Source organism: Podarcis erhardii, assembly GCF_964252035.2.
Source record: "Podarcis erhardii genome assembly, chromosome: 5".
In the NCBI taxonomy this organism is placed as follows: Eukaryota; Metazoa; Chordata; class Lepidosauria; order Squamata; family Lacertidae; genus Podarcis; species Podarcis erhardii.
This window is the reverse complement of record NC_138509.1, coordinates 29,425,793-29,447,217: the sequence shown is the minus strand read 5'-3', so window position 1 is coordinate 29,447,217 and position 21,425 is coordinate 29,425,793. Positions and strand designations below refer to the sequence as shown.

At 40.6% G+C, this 21,425-nt stretch overlaps 2 protein-coding genes across 2 annotated transcripts in view; one reads left to right on the top strand and one right to left on the bottom strand.

Moving 5' to 3' along the window:
* Positions 1-609, bottom strand: part of TET1 (tet methylcytosine dioxygenase 1) — a 77,712-nt gene extending 77,103 nt beyond the window's left edge. The window contains exon 1 of the mRNA XM_081861746.1: positions 154-609. The gene's annotated coding sequence lies outside the window, so the exon portion shown is untranslated. The remainder of the gene's footprint in view (positions 1-153) is intronic.
* Positions 610-796: 187 nt separating this feature from the next.
* Positions 797-19,887, top strand: SLC25A16 (solute carrier family 25 member 16). The gene is made up of 9 exons (XM_081861971.1): positions 797-1,052; positions 2,743-2,835; positions 5,096-5,229; positions 7,691-7,754; positions 11,641-11,762; positions 12,597-12,663; positions 15,084-15,246; positions 17,684-17,752; positions 19,473-19,887. The coding sequence occupies exons 1-9, from the start codon at positions 941-943 to the stop codon at positions 19,627-19,629; spliced, it is 981 nt and encodes a 326-aa protein (XP_081718097.1). The 5' UTR covers positions 797-940; the 3' UTR covers positions 19,630-19,887.
* The last annotated feature ends 1,538 nt before the right edge of the window (positions 19,888-21,425 follow it).

The following is a 21,425-nucleotide window of genomic DNA, read 5'->3' as shown; positions in this document are numbered from 1 at the left end:
AGCTGAAAACTCTTTTCATGGAAAGAGCAGAATAGCACAAAGACCTTTTATAAAGTGAAAAGCACAACAAAGAATTCTGGATAACGCCAAGGCTTGCCACAATTTTGTGCCTAGTAAAGGGTATTACATAACTGCAATAATATATATATAAACCTGCGGCAATTGCTTTTTTAATGTGTCGTCCCTCCACCCCACGGGCGGCAAGGCTATGCAAAGATCAACTCTGCCAGTGGAATTTCCGCCCGCCCCGCCGTAGTTAAAAAGCCAAGAAGCCCGACCGGGGGGCGGGGGCTGTTGGGGGAGAAGAGGGGGCGGCGGAACACCAGAAAAGAAGGCGCATATATTCGCGCCCTTCTCCACCGCAGGCTCTTCCTTGCACTTCAAAGTGGGCTGGACTGGATGGCCCTCGGGGTCCCTTTCCCACTCGACCTCCCCCTGAGGCCTATCCGGGGACGCCTGGCCGCTTTCCCTTCCCACTTCCCCTGAAGCCACACAGCCGGCCACCTCAGTTGGAGCGGGCGGGGAAAAGGGAGCCGAGGAGGCCGGTGGGAGGAGACGCGCCGCCGCCGGCCGCCGAGCGAGCTTCTCCCGCCGCCTCCTGACGCGATCACGGGGCGCCGCCGCGGGCCTGGCCGAGCAGCTCCCGGAGGCCGTGGCCCTCGCACCATGCCCGGGGCGCGGGAGAAGACGCTCCTCCCCGGCTTGCAAGGCCTCCGATAGAGGAGCCTGTACGAGGAGGCCGGTCTCTTTCCCTTTCTCCTCTCCTTTCTCGGCGTCCGCGGCCGAGCCCCGCCTCCCAGCCGGGCTGGGCGGAGGCAGAGCCACCCCGGCAGCATGTGCTGAAGACGCTGGGTGCTGGCCGAGCCCAGCCGCGTCTCCCTCTTCCCGCTTCCTCCTCCTGCCGCTCCTCCTGCGCTTGCGAGGGACCCAGCACGGCCCGATGGCTACGGAGGCGGCGGCGGCAGCGGCAGCGGCAGCGGGGCCCAGCCCCCGCCTGCCTTCGTCGCCCGCGCGGAGGGACTTCTACTGGCTCCGCTCGCTCGTCGCCGGAGGTAAACACGGAACAATCCTCTTTATTTGGCGGGCAGGGGTGGCGAGGCGAGGGGGCCGGCGGCTTCTTGGTGCTCGCACGACCCCCCCCCCAAAGAAAAATCTATGTTTTTGGACGCCCGGCTGCGTTTTCCCTTTTCGAGGGAAGCTCGGAATCCCATTAACTCTGATCCGTGGAATTCCCACGATACGCTCGTCTTGGGTTTTTTGCTTACACGCGCCCACCGTGTTGCCCTTGACTCCGTTTGCTCTGCGTCTTAGGCTCTCGTCGCTCTCCAAGGCTGCCTACTGTAGAGTTGAGAACCGAGGCGGAGCTTGTTCCTTGAAGGAGAAGCTATACTTATAGCCACGACACCTGTCCCGGGGTCGGATTCTGCTCTGCTTTGCCCCGAGTCCTCCTTCCTCCTTCCTCCCCGAGCTTTCTTGGTATAAATAGTAGATCGAACCGAGCTGATAGGGCAGACTTAAAGAAACTCTGAAAGATAGTGTCCGTTTCCTAAGAACTTGACATGCATACCTGTATCCCTTCCCTAGGTAAGAAAGAGACATAATGTACTACAGGCAAACATCTTGAACCCTGCTTAATAATCGTTATCAGATTAATTGTAAGCAAAATCAACAATAAGTATAAGACAGCAGCTTGCTTTCCCCCCTAACCTTGAAAGATCTGACGTTCAAAGGTTATTTAAATGACAGTTGTAAAGTGGTAAGGAAAGAATAACTGGAGGTACCACTGTATTGCATCCTAAACTGCTTGCAAGCTTTTGTATCATTTGTAGTTGATCTGACTTGGAAGTTGAATGATACAGCACAGATGCTGCATAAGGCTTGGTGGTATGGTGATGGTTGAGAGTTAACATCTTGATACAACTTCTTTGTGGGAGGTGGACCTTTAACAGAAGAAGATACTATAAACAGTGGCGTAGCGTGGGTTGTCAGCACCCGGGGCAAGGCAAGTAATTTGCGCCCCCTAACCCGTGGATTTGCGCCCCCTAACCCGTGGATTTGCCCTAACCCCAGATGTTGCGCCCGGTGCGGCCGGCCCCCCCTGCACCCCCCACGCTACGCCACTGACTATAAAAGAACTGATCCATAATTACTGCTGAGCTGTACCAACATTTAGTGATTGATTTGGAAGGGCTGGAGTTGGTGAGCCTTATGAAAAAAGTATTTGATGCCTTGATATACTTGGCAAAGATACCTCTATACTTGCAATAAATTAAATAAATACAATACCTATAATGGGTTCTCTGTCTGCTGAATCACATGCCCATATTTCAAAAGAGTAGTCCTGTTGTAGCAAACACTGCTGTTAAGGTTTCATAAGGTTCTTTATTGTGTTCATATGACCAGGAGTGTTAGGTTTTTCACAACTTGGAGGAGATATTAGGAAACAGAATCTCCACCGTAAGGTAAGGCATTCCTGGAAATGAACATGAGCATATATAGTACAATGAATCAGCTTTATGTTGCTAAAAGAAAATGGAACAGAATGGGAAACCTTGTGCATAGATTGCATAACATGACTACTTTGCCAGTGAAGATAATGCCCACTGAGTGAGGGAGGCCATGCTTTTCAGGTATGGGATGAACCTTGAAAAGATAAAACTTTAAAAATAACTTGCTGAATGTTTGACATGCTGTAACATTTGGCAGTCAGCAAACAGAGTTGTTCATTTTTGTCTCTGAAAGGTGTTGCGGGATGCTGTGCCAAAACAACCATTGCTCCATTGGATCGAGTAAAGATTTTGTTACAAGCCCATAATCGTCATTACAAAAATCTTGGTAAGACAGTTTTCGTGTATTTTGCATTCTTGTATTTGTAAGGGAAGTATATTTCATTTTCAGTTTCCTGCAATATTGTCAGCAAATACAGCATTTGGAGGCAAATTTGTGTTTAATCCCTGTGCTTTTCAATGAGATTTCAAAGTTAAATTTTGCAAACCTTGAATTTGAAAGATAGGGTTGATACTCTTTTTTTCTCCACAGGTTAGATATACAGGCAGTGACCATTTTGTGCGGGGGTTCCATTCTCCCTCCCTGTGTGTCATGTAGTGCATATAAGTGCACCCTGCCCTGTTACCCCCGCCCCCGCTCCGCCCCCCGTTATGCCCGTTTCCCTTACTCCTCTGTTCTGACCCATGTGTCAGTGATCACACATCAATTGGCTGGGCCTAACATGGTCACTGGCAGCACCTTATAAAAATGGCCGGCTTTCTTTAAAATTAATGTTGCCAGGCATTCTTTTCAGAGCTGGAACACACATTTAGCCTAAACATGCATTTGGAAACTCACTTCTTCATGATTCTCCATTATTATTATTTTTATGGTGCTAGTCATGGGCATAGCCAAGATTTTTGTTTGGGGGGGCAGCCAAAGTTGAGTTGCTGTTTTTTTAAGGAGATCACCCCCTAAAGTAGTTGATTTTTGGGGGGGAAATCACAGGTAAAAATACCCCCCAAAAGAGTACATTGGGGGGCAGGCTTTTGTTGGGGGGGGAATCCTACCCACCCTTGCCTACACCCATGGTGCTAGTTCTGCTCTTGCAGTCCACTTTAAAAATTGAAGATATAGTTTGACTCCTGTATTCTGATGCACAGTGAATGGAAGCCAGTAAACCCAATAAAAATTCAGATCATTCTTAAAAGCATGGGGGAGATGTTCATGATGCCATATTTTAAGGTTAAGCTTCTCTCATTTGTTCCCCCATTTTGTATGACAGAATCAACATTGGCTTAGTATGATTACCAGTAGCCTTGTCTGAGGCCCTCAGCTGTGGGGACTTCACTCATTCTCCTCTCCAACTGCACATTGTCACTGACCTCACATGGATGTTGGAAAATCCCATTGAGTTTGAGTTATTTTACTTACCAAGGAGTGAACATAGTTGTACTTACCATATTTACTTGAATCTAATGTGCACCTTTTCTGGCCAAATCACATTGAGAAAATTAAGTGCGCATTAGATTTGGTGGCACATTTACATTCGCCAGCAAATCCTTTTTTTGGTTTCAAGGTTCTGAAAATTGTGGTGCACATTAGATTCGATGGCACATTATACTCAAGTAAATACGATACTATGTAAGATTGAGAGAAGAGAGGCAAACCCCTAGTTTGCACACACTTTGACTTGATTGCCAAGTTTAGCTGAAATTGGTAAATGTTTTAGCACAATGTGATGAAAGAAATTCTAAGGACACTCTATATTAGGAGATCCTAATATGATATTACTTTGTCCAAATTTCCAATATGGTATAATGTAGCCCCCCCCCCCCAAAAAAAAGAATGCTTCTGTGTTTATTATAATTTGTTAGATTAGTTTTAAAATGTTTTGATTAACTAAAAAGGAGCCCCATTTAAATAAGTAGATTAAAACAAACCCTATTTTTAAATACATATGCTGATAGAAACTGCAGTCAGTGAATATTCCCTTAACAGGTGTTTAGTTTGGTATGTGTCTGAGAGAATGGGGAATGTTGCTAAGAAAATCTGATATAGCACTTGTGTGCATAAACTAAAAACAGAGGGTTTTCTGTAGGAAGGTACCGTAAGTGGAATGAAAATGCAATCTTTTTATTTGATTCTAGCATGCTGAGGGTGTATTTGTTGCAGGCTTGCAAACATTCTAACTACATGTGTCCCTGAACACAGCAAGGTTTGTAGAAATTAGGTGAGGCTGAGTAAATATCAGCAGAGACCGTTTGAGCAAAGTCCTCCTCCACTGTTTATATGCCATTATCAGATGTCATTTTTCCTTCCTCCCAAGTTTTGAGATCCGACTTTCCCTTTTTATTTCTTCCTCCAGTTACTGTTTCGGGGGGTTGTTTATAGAAATTTTGATTAAGTCTCTCATTTGTCCACTCACCATTTCTCTTCACTTTTCGGTTCTTTCAGCCTGTTTCTATCATTCCTCCTGCCCAGCTTCCTGAACATGCTGTTTATCTTATGATAAAATCTTGTTGTACTTTGTTGGATCATTTAGCTATCACTTTTCTGTTGGTTGTCTGATCATTTTCTTCTTGTTTTCATTCTTTATTCATCACAGGCGTGATCTCTACCTTGCGTGCTGTTCCCAAAAAGGAGGGCTACCTGGGATTCTATAAAGGAAATGGAGCAATGATGATTAGAATATTTCCATATGGTGCAATTCAGTTTACAGCATTTGGCCAGTATAAAAAGGTAGCTGCATTTAACTTCCCTGATGTCAGCTGTACTATCTGTGGTTGGTTAATATGTATAAATTGACATATTTATTATGTATAACTGCCAGTTGCCTTGTTTCTTTCCCCCCAAAATAGTGATTTGAGTAGTGCAATTACTTCTAGTTTTTTATGTTTATGCTGTAAACATCAAGACTATTACCTCTGCAAGTTTAATTAAAAACTAAAATTGAACAGTATAACAGTAACGATGGGTTGAGTGAGGCCAAATAAACTTGAGCCCAGCAAGAGAAATTAAAGGAGGAGCGGCAAGAAAAAGCACTCCTGTTAGGGGCCTCAGGATATACCACAGCATTTTGTGGTCGGACATCACTTGTATTAATTGAAATATATTATGAGTTGCATAAAACTTGTTGAATTTCTTAACACCAGTTACCCTCTCTACATTATGGACATTTATTGACCTATAAATATGTAATCTATTCTATATATTATTAAAATGTCAAATATGTCTTTGTATGTAAATCACCTAATCTGCACAATTTGGCTCTTTCCGACTTCGATATGAAATGGAGCAACAGGGGAATATGCAAGTACAGTGGTACCTTGGTTTAAGAACAGCTTAGTTTATGAACAACTTGGTTTAAGAATGCTGCAAACCCGGAAGAGTGTGTTTTGGTTTGTGAACTTTGCCTTGGAATAAGAACATGTTTTGCTTCCTTTTAAGTGTTCCATTTGTAAATTGAGTCCCCCGCTGCTATGGGAAAGCATGCCTTGGTTTAAGAACGCTTTGGATTAAGAACGGACTTCTGGAACGCATTAAGTTCATAAACCAAGGTACCACTGTACCGATTTCTAAATAACTGTTTATCCCAAATGCTTACATATGGTATAAAATGGATAACAGCATGTATGAGTAGTGTTTGAGATACAGCACAGCCTTTTCTTTAGTGGAGTTTACCCTTTGGAAATCTCTGCACCTGGAGAGCTGCCAGGCTGCTTCTCTTTCTGTAGATCAGTGGTTTTCAACTACAGTGGTACCTCGGGTTACATATACTTCAGGTTACATATGCTTCAGGTTATAGACTCCGCTAACCCAGAAATAGTACCTCGGGTTAAGCACTTTGCATCAGGATGAGAACAGAAATCGTGCTCCGACGGTGCGGCAGCAGCAGGAGGCCCCATTAGCTAAAGTGGTGCTTCAGGTTAAGAACGGACCTCCGAAACGAATTAAGTACTTAACCCGAGGTACCACTGTAGTGTGCTGTGGCACCCTGGGGACTCCCAAGGAGGGGGGGAGAGGAGAGAAGGCTGAGGGAACACTCCACAAGGGAGGGTGTTTGAAAAGGGGTGAGGGGCTGCCATCTCTGCAGGCAAGGGGTGACATAACTGGTCTCCTGAGCCCCACAGGGGTGCCGCAGCAAGAATGTATTTGGTCAAGGGAGCCGTGGACCCAAAAAGGTTGAAAACCTCTGCTATAGATCGATGAAGGCTTTTCCCAGCTATTGGGGATATGGAATCACTGCTATTTGTGCACTTAGGAACTTAGTAAAGAAACGAGGGGTGGGGTGGAGGGGAATCCTGAGGTTTGCAGAATTGCAACGCATTTTTCAAACATACAAAAAAACCCTCCTAAGTAGCAAAAGAAAAAAAAGACAATTAGCTGTCGAAGGATATGATGCATCCCCCCCCCATATTTGATGCGCTGTGTTCACCTTAATCAAAACTTTTCTTTTGTAAGACATTGCAAAAAAATCAAAATCAGAAATTGGAGCCCCCAAAGTGGTGCCCATCAGATGCCCCCTTGGTAACTGCCAAGTCTCTTACGTCTCTCATTATTTAATTAAGGTTTTGGGGACTTTTTCCCTTGTTTGTTTAAATGGGAGGATTGTCTGCTTTGGGGATGTTGCCTGCTTTCTTGTTTGTTTTATTTTTTTGAGGTGGTTTAGTTGTTTTGTCTGAGCATTGCCAGGTTTTCTGTGTAATGGGTACTTTGTGGTGCCTGCAAGATTCTTTGATTTCAAAAGGCTCTCCCAGGCCTGAAACAACTTCTGATCTATGGAAAGAAAGCAAGTTATGACAAATCCTAGCACTACAGGAAACTGGCAGTTGTTTATACATTACTGAAATAAAACCAATAAAATAAAAATAAGACTGTAGTATTGTCAGACAGCAAGAACTGGCATTGCTATAACATAAACCAAAATGAAAATAGTTTATTAAGATATCACTTGTATATAGATACCTTAAAATAAAATAAATATAATGGTGTTGTTTTACCACCCTGGTTGCCTTTGGGAGGAAGGGTGAGATATAAATTAAATTAGAAATATATTAAAGTAGTTGAGGCTGTTATTTAAAATGTAGTCAAAAGCATTAAACCATTGGTGTTTGTTTTCAATCTACTGACCAGTGAAGCTCACTTAAAGTGTGCTGAAGGATTATTGTTTATTCACTCTATAAATTTGATCTTTTCATAGATGATAAAGCAGAAGCTTGGCATTTCTGGGCATATTCACCGGTTAATGGCTGGATCCATGGCAGGTATTTCCTTCTTATGTATATTTAACTATTCTTTTGTTTTGCTTGCCAATCTTTAAATTGCGGTTTAGTAATCAAAGTCCAAGCTAAAGGCTGTTGTCTTTAATCAGTTAAAGTTAATAAAATAGATCATAGAATCATAGAATTGTAGAGTTGGAAGGGACTACGAGGGTCAATCTAGTCCAAACGCCTGCAGTGCAGGAATCCCTTTATCCACGTGGTGCTCGAACCTGCGACCTTTTTATTTATTTATTTTAAATAAATTTTTATTGGATTTTCACATTTTATAAAGACACATACAAAACAAAGAAAAGCACACAAAAATACTTTCATAACCTTACTTTCCTAACCCTCTTTCCCTGACTTCCCCCCACCCCCCCCATACATCCCAGTTTCCAACTTTAATTCAGCAAGTTCTTATTCATCTCCTTAAACCTATTCTTATCATGTTTAAACTTAATTCTTTTTGTTAGGCCCAATTTTATTATCCCATTCTCTTATATATATTAGATCCTTTTTCTAAGATCGATCAAGGTTCTTATACCATAAATTTCCCTTTTTTTTGTATTAAAATATAAATCCAAATTGCAAAACCCAATAAACATAAAATTTTTAAATTCTGTTTTTCCCCCTCCCTCCCTGCCCAGGTATCTGTCCCTTCCCAAATAACTATCCTCCCATGAAACTCCTAGCCCGGATTCCTCACATCAGAGGCCTTTAAATCTCTTTCAGTCTCTCTCTGTCTATTCTGTTGGTAGTCCTTTTTGTTGGTCTTCAGATCTCGAGGGGTGTCTGTCACAGTCACTTCAACTTCTCTCAGATCAAGCTTAATTGAAGAAACCTGCTGCCAAGGTTCGGCCAAAGGCCCCCCAAATTCAAAATCATCAAGGCCAGAAAAGAGGAGGAAGTCCCAGTTATGTTTCTTTGCTCTTTTGGCTTCCAATATTCCATAGTATCCGGCAACTTCCTCCTTTGCTTTTCTCCTCTCATAATTTCCAATCCAAAAGACTTCTTTGTTCCCTGACAGCATAAGTTCCTGTTCAAAAATTTTTATCTGTACTTCTTCCCCTCCAATCTCCTTTTCCACCAGCTCCAAATATATCTTTTCTGGTTCGGCTGCAGAGTCTTTCACAGACAAATCCTTAGCTCCATCAGCAGGGTTGCTTGTTTTAGAAATCAAGGTCGTGAGTTGTTTGTCCATAAGCATAGCCTGCTCTTGTAAGGTTCCCACGAGAAAAAAGGCTCTTTCTATTTCTGCTAGTAATTTTCCTTCTGCAGCCATTGTAATGTCACTAATTCCCCCTAGGGGGATTGCCAGTGTTCAAAGTTCTTTACCAACAGTCTTTTACCCTGTTATTTACTTTGTTTCCAACCACTTCTAGTTGAATGTAACACCTTTAGACCAGAGAGATACAAAGTGATACAGTTCTTATCTTTATCCAACCGTTTGACAGCTCAATTGACAGCTGTCAAACTCTTGTTCTTTCACGCTAGGTTGATGCAGGACGCTCCCGGATCCGGGGGGGGGTACACAAAAGTTTTCAAAATTCGCCTCTTCCCTCCAGCACAACTTAAAAAGAAATAAAAACTTATTCTCACAAATTAATGGAATCTCTTGTCAGTCTCAAAAGACACGAGATTTTTTTCCGATCTTAGATTTTCGCTCCTTGCTTCAAATTGTCTGTATGCAGAGGGGTGCGGACTTCCCTTTAGCACATCCCCCCGTTCGTTCCAGATTAAAGGTATAAATTTCTTTTAAAGTCCGAATTTCCTTTACTCACGGGGTATTTGTTTCCAATCCAAATATCGGGAAGAAAGTTGACGCTCTCCGGCAATGGCTTGCGGCTTCACTCCACTGAAGTAGCGGTCTACTCCCAGCACCACGCCGCTCCTCGTACCCTCTCCGCAGCCTTTAAAAAGGCTCTTCGATTGTCGAGGAGGGCGCTTAAGGTGCCCACTGAGTCACCAAGTCCACAGGTATCAGCACCTGTGGTTTCTGAGGGTCCCCGCGTCGCCGGCGCGGCAAGACCCGTCTTCAGCGGAGCCGATTCCCTCCGGAGCTCGGAGGGAATCCGCCATTAGACCGATCGCGTCAACCCGGAAGTCGAACCTGCGACCTTTTTAAAAAGCCATTTAAGATGTCTTGCATGATGAAATACTTGGATTTCATCTTTCCCAAGTCCATTGCTAATCAATTTCATTTGGGTATTCTTGAGTGCTAGTATTAAACAGGGAGAAATATCTCCCCACCCCAATTATAGTTTGTCAGGCATCATAACAAGGTAAATGCTCCTGACGTCTATTTTAACTACATCATAATCCTCATGGATTGAAATAGTTGGTAAGAGCATCTTTTCCCTCTACATACAGTACACAAAACTGCAACACGTGGAAATAATTTCACAAGGAACTACATATTTATGGTCTCTGAAATTTATGTGTAATCTGAGGAATAGAAAGGGGTAAGAGAGAGAAATAAAAAGGAGAAAGAAATAGGGAAATTCACTGCCAAGAGATTATGGGGTAGCAATAACACCTTTCCTGGTCTAGCTGGCAGGGCACATCTAGTGCAGATGTAAATCTAATGTATTATATAAGAAATGAACAACAGTCTTCATATTTTTAGGTATACTGCAAGAGTGGCCTGGATAATATTAATATGGAAGGAAGAATAAAAACACACTGAAATGTGCAATCTGAATGTGAATTTTAGGTTTTGTATTTCATTTCACTTTTAATTTGTATACTGCCTTTCTTTATTACTGTACACAAGTTGGTGTACAAGCTGAAGAAACAACAAAGATCTCACAACTTATTAACAACTTGATCCAATACAAAAATGTCAGAATTAAACATAACTTTAAAATAGACTTGTATCAAATAAAGTAGTATTCAGTAACCCATTAGAATATAATACTACACAATAAAATAAAATATCAGCAAATAATAAACAGAAATTCACTCTTAACAATTATAATAATTAATTTCTAAACTCTAGTCAGTTAAAAAACGAAAGCAAGTCACAGTGCATAAATTAACACAAAACAAATTGAGAAGCAAAGACACAAATTGAGAAGCAAAGACGCATAAAATCACCCCCCCCCAATAGTCATCCTTCTAGCACTAGGGGGGGGAATTCCTTTGCATCAAGGCTATTGGGGGGGGGTGCCAAGAAAAGTCTGTTGTAATGCGTCTTTTCAAAGTAGCAAAGATAAACATTATGGGGAAAACTTTCCACCCTGGATTTCCTGAGTCTTGTGTAATTCAAATCTTGGTAGTAACTCTTCATTGGTGGATAATTGCCTTAGTCTCCTTTAAGGAAAAAACAACTAGACTGAAGCAGAGGGGAAAACATGATTTCAGCTATTCAAAACACAAGTGCCCTTCATCCCAGGCATTTTGAGAACAAAGGGATTTAAGCCTTCCAAATGCAAAAGCAGGAAAAAGTACCAAACACATATGGTTATGCTGGCTTCATTTCCTGGGGTGGAGTGGGGATAGTGTGCTAGTTTAAGCATATGAAACATGCACATTTTAAAAGTGTCATTCCTTTTTTTCTAAGTTGCAGTGATTTTAAGGAAGCAGCTTAGTTCTTAACCAGAGTGTCTGTGACTTAACTGATTCCTGAAAGTTCTGCATAACATCATTCATTCCTGTGTGCAGCCTCCCTGACTTTAGCATGTTACTTGCATAAAAATTATCTGTGTTCCCAACTCTTTGGAGAAGTTACTTATAAGCCTCCAAATGTGAAAACAAGGTTGAATTTAAAAAACCACCCTCTATTTAAAGGACCCTTTGTGGTTTTCTGTTAGCGATGTTCTTGATATTGGCATGTCACAACTGTGTTGCCCAGTTCAGGTCGTATTTGTGTTTTTTTGGTGTTTTAAAGGTATAACTGCAGTAATTTGCACTTACCCTCTTGACATGGTGAGAGCACGTCTGGCATTCCAAGTAAAAGGGGATCACACATACACTGGAATTATTCATGCATTCAAGACCATTTATACGAAGGTAGCTTGTTTATCTCTTTTGTTTTAGCGCTATTGTGTTGCTGGTTTCTGAGGCTAACAATTTTTTTAAAAAAACAAGCTTTTAAGGATCTTGAAACAGCTGTTCTGTGTAAACATCTCTCACTCTGTTCTGCTGTTTGTGGGTAGATGTTGATAGCTGCATATTGGGAGAAGAGTGGCAGAGTGAAAAATACAGTTTTGAAAATGATACTGCTCATGAGATTTGATAGTGGTTCACAAAATAAAACAATAGAAACATTTATATTTTAAATGTTGCGATTATCTGTCAGCCCTCTTGTGTGGCTGTGCCCTAGAATGCACCCTAAATCATAGTAACAAATAAAATCATTCCCAGTAAACAGCAAAATCGGCAAAACAAACAGAACAAAAGCATGCAATAGTAAAAAAAAAGCATATTTAAGTCATCAACTCTTTGGAAGTACAATAGAAGACACAGTTTTGTCTTTTTGGGAGAGAGTTTCATAGCAGTGAGGCTGCCTCAGAGCACTAAACTAGGTGCACACATGCTTAATAAATATGTATACCTGTGTATCTCCAGGTATACCTGTGTGCCTCCAGGAGCAACTCCACCCCCATTATTCATGTTGGACACTGAGATCCACAACTGGGTTTGTCCCTGAAAGTTTGGATCAGATCACAAAATTTGCTTATAAAGAGACATCTTAAAAAAGAAAAAACCTGACCAAAAGCAAAAGGCTGATTTCATTTCCCTGTGCAAAACATCACTCTAATCTAATGTATGTACACTTTGTACTCAGTGCAATTAAATATTTGTTGTTTGTTTGTTCTTTTCATCATTGGCTTACTCCAAAAGGAAGGTGGCTTGCAAGGATTTTATCGAGGGCTTACGCCAACAGTTGTAGGAATGGCTCCATATGCAGGTGAGTTGAACTTGAATGAGAGTCTTTCCCAGTGAACCTCTTGGTGTTTAATTTTGATTTGCAAAACTGTTCACATTGCTGCTGTTAAAATAAAAATTGCACATGTTAAGTGGTGCTAGGATTTGCATAGAGAAGGTTGCTGCCGGGGATTTATTATATAATTATAGTGACTTGTTTGTGGAACGGTCCCCCCCAACTAGTACAGATGTACACTGAGAACCATCTATAAAATGCTCTACTGACTGTCCTTAGTTGTCCTAACAGTCTGAAAGATCTGCATAAGAACAAAATCACTGGTAAAGTAACCAACTATTACAGACTGTTAACAAAAATGGAAATATGCAGTCTTATAGCCACATGGAGTCTCTTTTTTCTTTGAATTTTAAGCGGTGATCTTGACATCTATTCCACTATGCATTCTAGTATTTATAGGGGTTGTTTTTGCACCAATCTATCTGCACTTGTATATTCCTCAATTCTGAAACCAATTGTACAGTTCCTGTTACCTTTTGTCTTGACAGCTGGTGTTGATTTTGAGTATCTCCTATCACTTTTTTCTTTCATTTGTAGTGGGGAAGGCACCGTATTTTCCGCTCTATAAGACGCATCAGACCACAAGACGCACCTAGTTTTTGGAGGAGGAAAACAAGAAAAAAAATATTCTGAATCTCAGAAGCCAGAACAGCAAGAGGGATAGCTGCGCAGTGAAAGCAGCAATCCCTCTTGCTGTTCTGGCTTCTGTGATAGCTGCGCAGCCTGAATTCGCTCCATAAGAAGCACACACATTTCCCCTTACATTTTAGGAGGGAAAAAGTGAGTCTTATAGAGCAAAAAATACGGTAGTTTTCTAATATCAATACATGTTTCACTGCACCTAGAATAGACTGAAAGGCGTTTACATATTCATTTCCTTTCCAGAAGCATTTTAACTCTTCCCCATAACACCCGTGTGAAGTTTTTCTCACCTGCCTATCAGTACTAAGTGCCTTCAAGAACCCCAGCCTGGTTCTTATCATTAGATCTCCTTGCTGAGCCCCTCACTCTTCCAAAGTAAAGATAGAACTCTTCTCATCCTTAGGCACCTATTTATTTTTTATTTGGGTTCAGGATTCCTGTCACCCTTCTTAATTTCTGGCAGGTAGGAACCTTACCTGCCCTGTTGCTTAGTATAGCACCTCTTTCTGACTTTCCACTGTGCAAATTACCCATAGACAACCTCCTGTCCTCCCCCCTTAACTCTCTCTCAGACTGGTTCCCTTTAGCCAGAGCTTACCAACCTTCCTTCTGCTTGCTATTTCGTTTACCACAACTACTCCCCTGCAAAGTTTCTCAGCCCATAGTTACCCATTCTTGCCCTATCCTATTTACCATCAAACTCCTTCCTCCATATTTGGCCCCCTGCTCTTCTGTATATGCACATGGTCTCCTTCTTCCATACACACATGCTTCTTCCTTCTCTCTCTCTCTCTCTCTCTCTCTCTCTCTCTCTCCTCACACACACATTTACAGTGGTACCTCGGGTTAAGTACTTAATTCATTCCGGAGGTCCGTTCTTAACCTGAAACTGTTCTTAACCTGAAGCAGCACTTTAGCTAATGGGGCCGCCACTGCCGCTGCGCCGCCGGAGCACGATTTCTGTTCTCATCCTGAAGCAAAGTTCTTAACCCGAGGTACTATTTCTGGATTAGCGGAATCTGTAACCTGAAGCGTATGTAACCTGAAGCGTATGTAACCTGAGGTACCACTGTACATGCTTCGGTTCCCGAGGTGCTACTTTGAGGCAAGCCTCGAGGTCTCTTCAAAGCACCATAGAAACTGTGGTGCCTGGTGCACCACACACCCCAATTAAAACTCTGAAAATACACGTCCCAACATAATTCCCACATCCCGGATACTTTGTGCCAGATTGCGGTGTTGGTGTCAGATGCAAGTGATAAAAAAAATGAAGATTGATTCTTCAATACATACTTGAAAACAATTTCACAATGTGACTATCCTCAAACAGAGAAGATGTGACTCAGCTAGGGCTAAGAGAGCTTTCCAGACTTTTCATGTTGGTGACAGACTTTTCATGACACAGTAACACAGTTTTACTAGCAAACCAGAGGTTAAACTCACCCCTTTCCAGCCCTGGGAGGAGCACAGGGAGCATTCATGTGACATACCTACACACTTCAGCCAACACACTGGTGTTGTGACACAGTTTGGAAAGCTCTGATAAGTATCATTGATTTTTTTCCTCCATGAGGAAAGAGCTTGGTGCAAGCTCTACACTCCTTTTTATATATGAGTTTTAACTGTGCTTAGCCTTTGGTTGGATTGTGCCTTTGTTGTTGATGTAGCTTGTTGTGGTATTGTTTCCATTAAAGTTACATTTTTCCCTTTCAGGTTTCCATTAAAGTTACATTTTTCCCTTTCAGGTTTCTCATTTTTTACCTTTGGTACCTTAAAGAGTGTGGGACTTGCCCAAGCGCCTACCCTGCTTGGGAAGCCTTGCTTAGATAATCCTGATGTCTTAGTTTTGAAAACTCATGTAAATTTGCTGTGTGGTGGCATAGCTGGAGCAATAGCACAGACAATATCGTAAGTTTTTCTAGTATTTTACTGCACTGAATTGTTAGGATAGCTTGCATTAGTATTGTAAGTAAACAAAATTCCTACCTTGGAAATCATGAAATTTTTATTTCGTCATAATCTAAGGCATCAGCCACACCTTTGTGGTATGGGAAGAAAGCCTATTGCTCAATTTAAAATGGGGCAATAATGCCCCAGGCAAAAAGAAACTTTCATACTTTAATAGTAAAGAACAGTATATTGTGGCATTTGACACCAGAGATATCTATTTTCAGGTCTCACCCTATGTTTTGTGATTGCATTTTTAAGGTTTCAAACTGTTTTTTATATTGTATCTTAAATTGTTGTAATCCACCGTGGAACCTTAGGCTGCTGCTGTTGCTGCCGATAGTCATGATGATGATAGATGCTGCTGACAGCATATTGCATTCTGCAAAAGTTTTTGAAGGCTGCAACTCTTGAGTTGTAGACCTAGACATAGCTTTTATTCATTATGACTTCCTTCAAAAACATTTGAACTGATCAGTTTGTTTATTGATAAGAGTGCAGTCCATTAGGCAACTGCTTTCTCTGTCAATTTAGTAAAACTGTACTATTCCAGCTAGAAGTTGGAAAATCATAATCTTTATACAGCAGTGATAATGTGAGTCATAATAACTTGTATAGTTGTCAAATTAAACCTCTGGGAGGATCAGAGAATGGTTGGAGTACCTCATACTACCAATTTGCTAAGCCAAGTCGATCTGCACTTGATCAGTGACTAGAAGTCCCATGTAAGAGCAGTGTACAAATAGAATAAAAATACTAAAAAGCTAGACCCCAGAACGTGTTGTTTTCCAAGGAAGGGTTTTCAAAATCCAACTTTAAACATGAGAAAGTAAAACAAACCTAAATAAGGCTACAATCCTATTCCCACTTGCCTAGGAGTAAGCCCTATTGAACTCAGTGGGACTTATTTCTGAGTAGAAATGTTTAGGATTGCACAGTAAATATGTATTGTAACATACAATAAATGTTTTTCCCCAGTATAGTATTTATGAATTACATAGGCTGGCATTCGCTTTAAAATGTATTTTAATTTTCTCAGTTTAAGTATTAGACTGAGAAAATTAAAACACATTTCTCTGATTCCTTACCTATCATTCCTTTTTTTCCAAGGAGCTCATGGTAGCATAAATAACAGTTCTCTCCCCATTTTATCCTCACAACAGCCCTGTGTGGTAGGCTAGGCTGAGAATTAATGACTGACCCAAGGCCACCCAATGAGTTTCATGGCTGAGTGAGGATTTGAATCTGGCTCTTATGTAACACTAACTGCTAAACCACACTGGCAGTACAGGGTGTTAAGAATTTTAGATGCTGCTTTAAATATTATAAGTCAGAAATTTTTAAAAAATGAGCTGCAAAGGTGTTCCACACAACTTGATGCCAATGAGTTCCATTATTTTTCCCCTGGCATCTCCTTTTCACATATAATATGTTTAGTTGTGTGATGGGCAGGTATGTTACATTTTTTTGTCCTTTAAAATATTGGGACTTTGTTGGGACAAAGTTAGTTACTATGGTGTCAGTAAAGGAGGTGTAAGCATGTGCTTTCATTGAGAGAGCTGAATACGAGGGACTTAAATGCTTAATTTGGGCTGGATTGTAGCCTTCTGTTTTGAGCCTTAAACCTTGTTTTTACACAAACCATGTTTAACTTCAGAGATTATATTTCTATGAAACTGAATACATCCTGTAGTTCTTAATATTTGTTTGATTTTTGTATTTATTTTTCTGATAATTTTAAGTAGCATAAACTTGAATCTCCTATTTCCTTGTAAAGGAAACCCTAATGTAAAGAAGCTCATAGTTCTGTAAAAACAGTTCGTGCTTAAAATGCAAAAAAATCATAGGCTCTATCCTCAGCATCTCCTTTCTAAAGACCTTTGACATTGGAGCTAGGAAATACTTTTGCCTGAGACCTAGGAGAGCTGATTCTAGTCAGAGTAGATACTGTATTTACACAAATCTAATGTGCCATCAAATCTAATGCAAACCTTGAAACCAAAAAATTATTTGCTGGCGAATGTAAATGCACCATCAAATCTAATGTGCACCCTAATTTTCGTGATGTAATTCGGCCCAAAAAGGTGTGCATTACATTTGAGTAAATACGTTAATACTGGGATAGGTGGACTAATGATCTGATTCTGTATAAGACACCATCATATGTTCCACACAGTTCTTATTTCTCATATGAATTTCCTTTAACTGTACTTCATTGTGCAAATACTTGCAGCACTGTGGGGTTTTTTTTTAATTTTTAATTTATTGAACAACAAAAAAGCAGACAATACACACAAAGAAAAAAGCAACAACGCACAAACAAAAACAAACAACAAAATAATGTAAGTTCAACACAAAGAGCTTGTTTTGGGGGAAAAACCCATCTTTTTCTTCCCAGATATCCTCTTGATGTAACACGTAGACGAATGCAGTTGGGAGCAATACTTCCGGAGTCCGAAAAGTGCCTGTAAGTTTAGTTTGGTGCCTTAAATGAAATTGAAAACTGATATCTTATTCTGCTACTTTATAATAGCTCTTTACAATTTTAGCATCCTTTTCTTGTCCTTTGGTTAAAAGATATATATTATTTGCAAAGTTACGAAATTTATACCAGCCAAGGATGCATTTTGGCAAATTTCTACAGTGGTACATTCAAAAAAAGTGGGTAGAGATTTGTTCTCAGTGTATGATCCTAATGCATCAGTTTCCTTCCATCACTTCTTATCCTTGATGTAGAGATGGGATTTTGTCAGTTTTTAATAGGCTGTGTCACTATGTGAACCATAGTGGACCCAAGTTTTCAAAAACAGCAGATGAAAGAGGTGTAAGCCGATTTCTGGACTGTGTCCCTTCAGACTACAGGTGGGGATTCATTCACATAACAGTTGGTGGCGTCTCCATACATAACTGGCATGTCAGGAAGAATTCTCGTCTTCCGAAATGCCGGTTGGTTCTTCCATATAACATGCACATAGAATTGAGATTCAGTCCCTTCAATCAAATCCCATCTGCCGTTTAAAGTGATACAGTCCTGAAACAGGCTTACCATTGCATTTCCACCCCTCCAAAATGATTTAACAGTTCATTATGTTGTGCCTATCAGAGGCAGTTCAACTGTGACTTAAGGAGAAGTGGCTGCCACAAATGACTGGTCTAGTATGCATTCTGGGGTTGCAGAATAGCAGCTCTGAGCCACAGGCCACAAATTAGAAATGAAGACTTCTTGATGCATTATGGCTAGAGTCCTTAACAAGCCTTTGGTGATTTTTGTCCTAATCATTATCAGACTTGAACTTTTAAAATAGGTTTTTATTGTTAAATTGCTTCAGGATGTTTTGTGGAAAGCGATTGATTGATTGATTGATTGATGTGGATGTGAAGGCCCAGGACTTCCCATAGACTATTCCTCACATCCTGTTTTCATCTCTCTCTTTAAATTGCTGACAAGAAACAGCCTGCTACAAAACTAAGGCAGTTATGCTTTTTGAGGTTGCAACCCTATACAGTATGCATTTACCTGGGAGTGAGCTCCATTAAGATAACTGGATCTGAGGAAGCATTGATAGAATTGCTCTGTAAATTTCATAAATATGCCAAATACAACAATCTTACTGGTTTATTACTTTATAAATAATACATTTTGTTACAGTACAGGTCAGATAAGAAAATGAATATTGCATAGATTTCCTAAGGGAATAAACTTTTTCCTCATGACTCCAAATTTTCCAGAAATTTTACATTTTTGGGTAGTGCTCTATGCAATTTTTACTAATTTCTGTGTAACTTTTCCGGGAGACTTCCTGGTGGATTGTGTTGCTTGTTATGGTGGATTCTGTCCTAGTTCGTAAGTAGGAGATGTGGGACGGTTGGATTTTCAATCTAAAGCAACAAATATTTGTGCCTTTTCTGCATGCTATATTTCTTATGTCCTTTCCATATGTTAACAAAGAGACCTAATCCACAACTTGACAAAGTTTTGCATCCTCCTTTTAACAACCACCTTGCTTTTCCCCCTAGTTCCAATTTCCTGTGCTGCACAAGTGAAAACATTTTGTAGCCATTTTTAGTAACCAGTTTGTAAAATTCAAATACTGTGTAGTAGTTTCTAGCTTTTTAAAACATTATTGAAAGCAAATAGTAAAGCTTTCATTTCAAGAATATTAAAATTTACTCTGTTCTGTTTCTAGTACAATGGTACAGACACTGAAGTATGTTTATGGAAATCATGGAATACGAAGAGGATTATACCGAGGATTATCCCTGAATTATATTCGGTGTATTCCTTCACAGGCTGTCGCCTTCACCACCTACGAATTTATGAAGCAGTTCTTGCACCTCAATTAAAGACTCTTAAATTTTATGGAAAAACAATTCTTCTTTTTGTATTGTATTTATCTGTGAAAATTCCCATGGGAATCACTGGTTCTTATAGTGCTTTCTTTACCAGAAGAAGTATAGCATGTAAATGGGACAGAAGTTGAATAAGTTCTTTGTTATGCATACATACAGTGTGGAAGGTCACTGATGGAAATAAAAATAAATTGGGGAATTTACTTTGAAAAGTAAAGCAATTTTAGGAGTTCCAAATGATTATTTTTTTAATTGGAGAGTTTAAATATCTGCTTTTCTAAAGAGTTGACAATATACCTTAACTAAAACATAAAAGTAATTGTAGATCCGCTTGGAAACCCATTTCAATGAATTCACTTTGACTTGCTTTCATGCAATTAAGTTTAAGGTTCTGCTGTACTTCTGCAGTTAACATGCCAATTACTTCAGAATTTATTAAAGTAATCTCATTAATGGATTACAGTCCCTTCATTTTATTTTCAGATTTTCTAGTAGCTAGAAAGTATATAATTTCACAATTTATTTCCATGATACAGATCTCCTTGAGTGGGAACTCAAAAGTGGTGCTCGGTTTCTTCCAAGGGGTTTGCAGTACTTATTTTTTGTCTTTGAACTGTTTATAATGCTGCTTTAGAAACTTCTGTTAGAGGTTGGAGTAGATGTGATATAGAAGATCATGTGATGTTTGGGGGCTTGCTTTTAAAATTGGGAAAGTGGTGCTCTAGGAGGCTGTGTTTAGGCCTTTCCTGCAGTTTATCCCCCCCCCCCCCCCTTGCCCCACAATAAAGCTGATACAAGCTTCGTGGGATGCAGGAGAGTAAGAAACAGCATCTCTGAACTTCAAATCAGCCACATGGAGTTCTTGGATATAAAGCAAGCATAGGTGATTGTTGTCATGCATCTCCCATTTCATTTCTATTTTGCCCCTAGAACAATTTGTCATTAAGCTCTGGGAATTGTTTCAAAGAAAGTAAGTCTAAAGCCTTATTGGACTCCTGGAATTCCATGACCTTTTGGATACTGGATCTTACTTTTCTATATGATGCACCTCCCCATTCTAGTCATGCCTACTCAGAAGTAAGTCCCACTGAATTCAGTGGAGCTCTCAGGTAAACGGGTACAGGCAGTAGCCTAAAGAAGCCTATCTTATTAATCCAGCACTATCCAGCAGTTCTCAACCTGTGGGTCCCCAGATGTTGTTGGACTACAACTCCCATCATCCCTGAGCCCTGGCCTTGCTAGCTAGGGGTGATGGGAGTTGTAGTTCAACAACATCTGGGGACCCACAGGTTGAGAAAGGCTGCTTGAAACCCTTTCATGCCATTTCTCACTTCTCTCTGATGTGTCTGCATCACCTGACCCCTCTGCTTTCCATGTGTTGGAGGGGGAACTTTTACAGTGGGGCGGCTTCCTGATGCATATATTCACCCTCCAATGCATAGAAGGTGGAGAGTCTGGGGGAGGGGACATACGGGGGAAAGAGGTACAGTCTTACTCCCCCTTCTCACAAACATGAGCAATTGCACAGATGTTATGTGACTGATTAATTAGGAAACATATTTAACTTGTTTTAAGCTGCTGTTGATTTGGATTTGATTTATATGATTCAGTACTTCTACAATGGTAGGGGGCATGAGGAAACAGAAATGAACTTTATGGGTCCAATATTAAAAGTACACAGGGCTATTGAAAGTTGAGGTTCTCCTACAATTTATAGCAGTCTTCACAAAGCTGGGGCTGATGGGAGTTGTATTTGGCACCAGGTTGGTTAAGGTTGATTGATAGCACTT

Excerpts from the sequence above, each read along its gene's own strand:
- SLC25A16 (XM_081861971.1), top strand. The coding sequence starts at position 941 with ATGGCTACGGAGGCGGCGGCGGCAGCGGCAGCGGCAGCGGGGCCCAGC. Across the intron at positions 5,230-7,690 it reads CATTTGGCCAGTATAAAAAG|ATGATAAAGCAGAAGCTTGG; the intron begins GTAGCTGCATTT and ends ATCTTTTCATAG. Across the intron at positions 7,755-11,640 it reads AATGGCTGGATCCATGGCAG|GTATAACTGCAGTAATTTGC; the intron begins GTATTTCCTTCT and ends GGTGTTTTAAAG.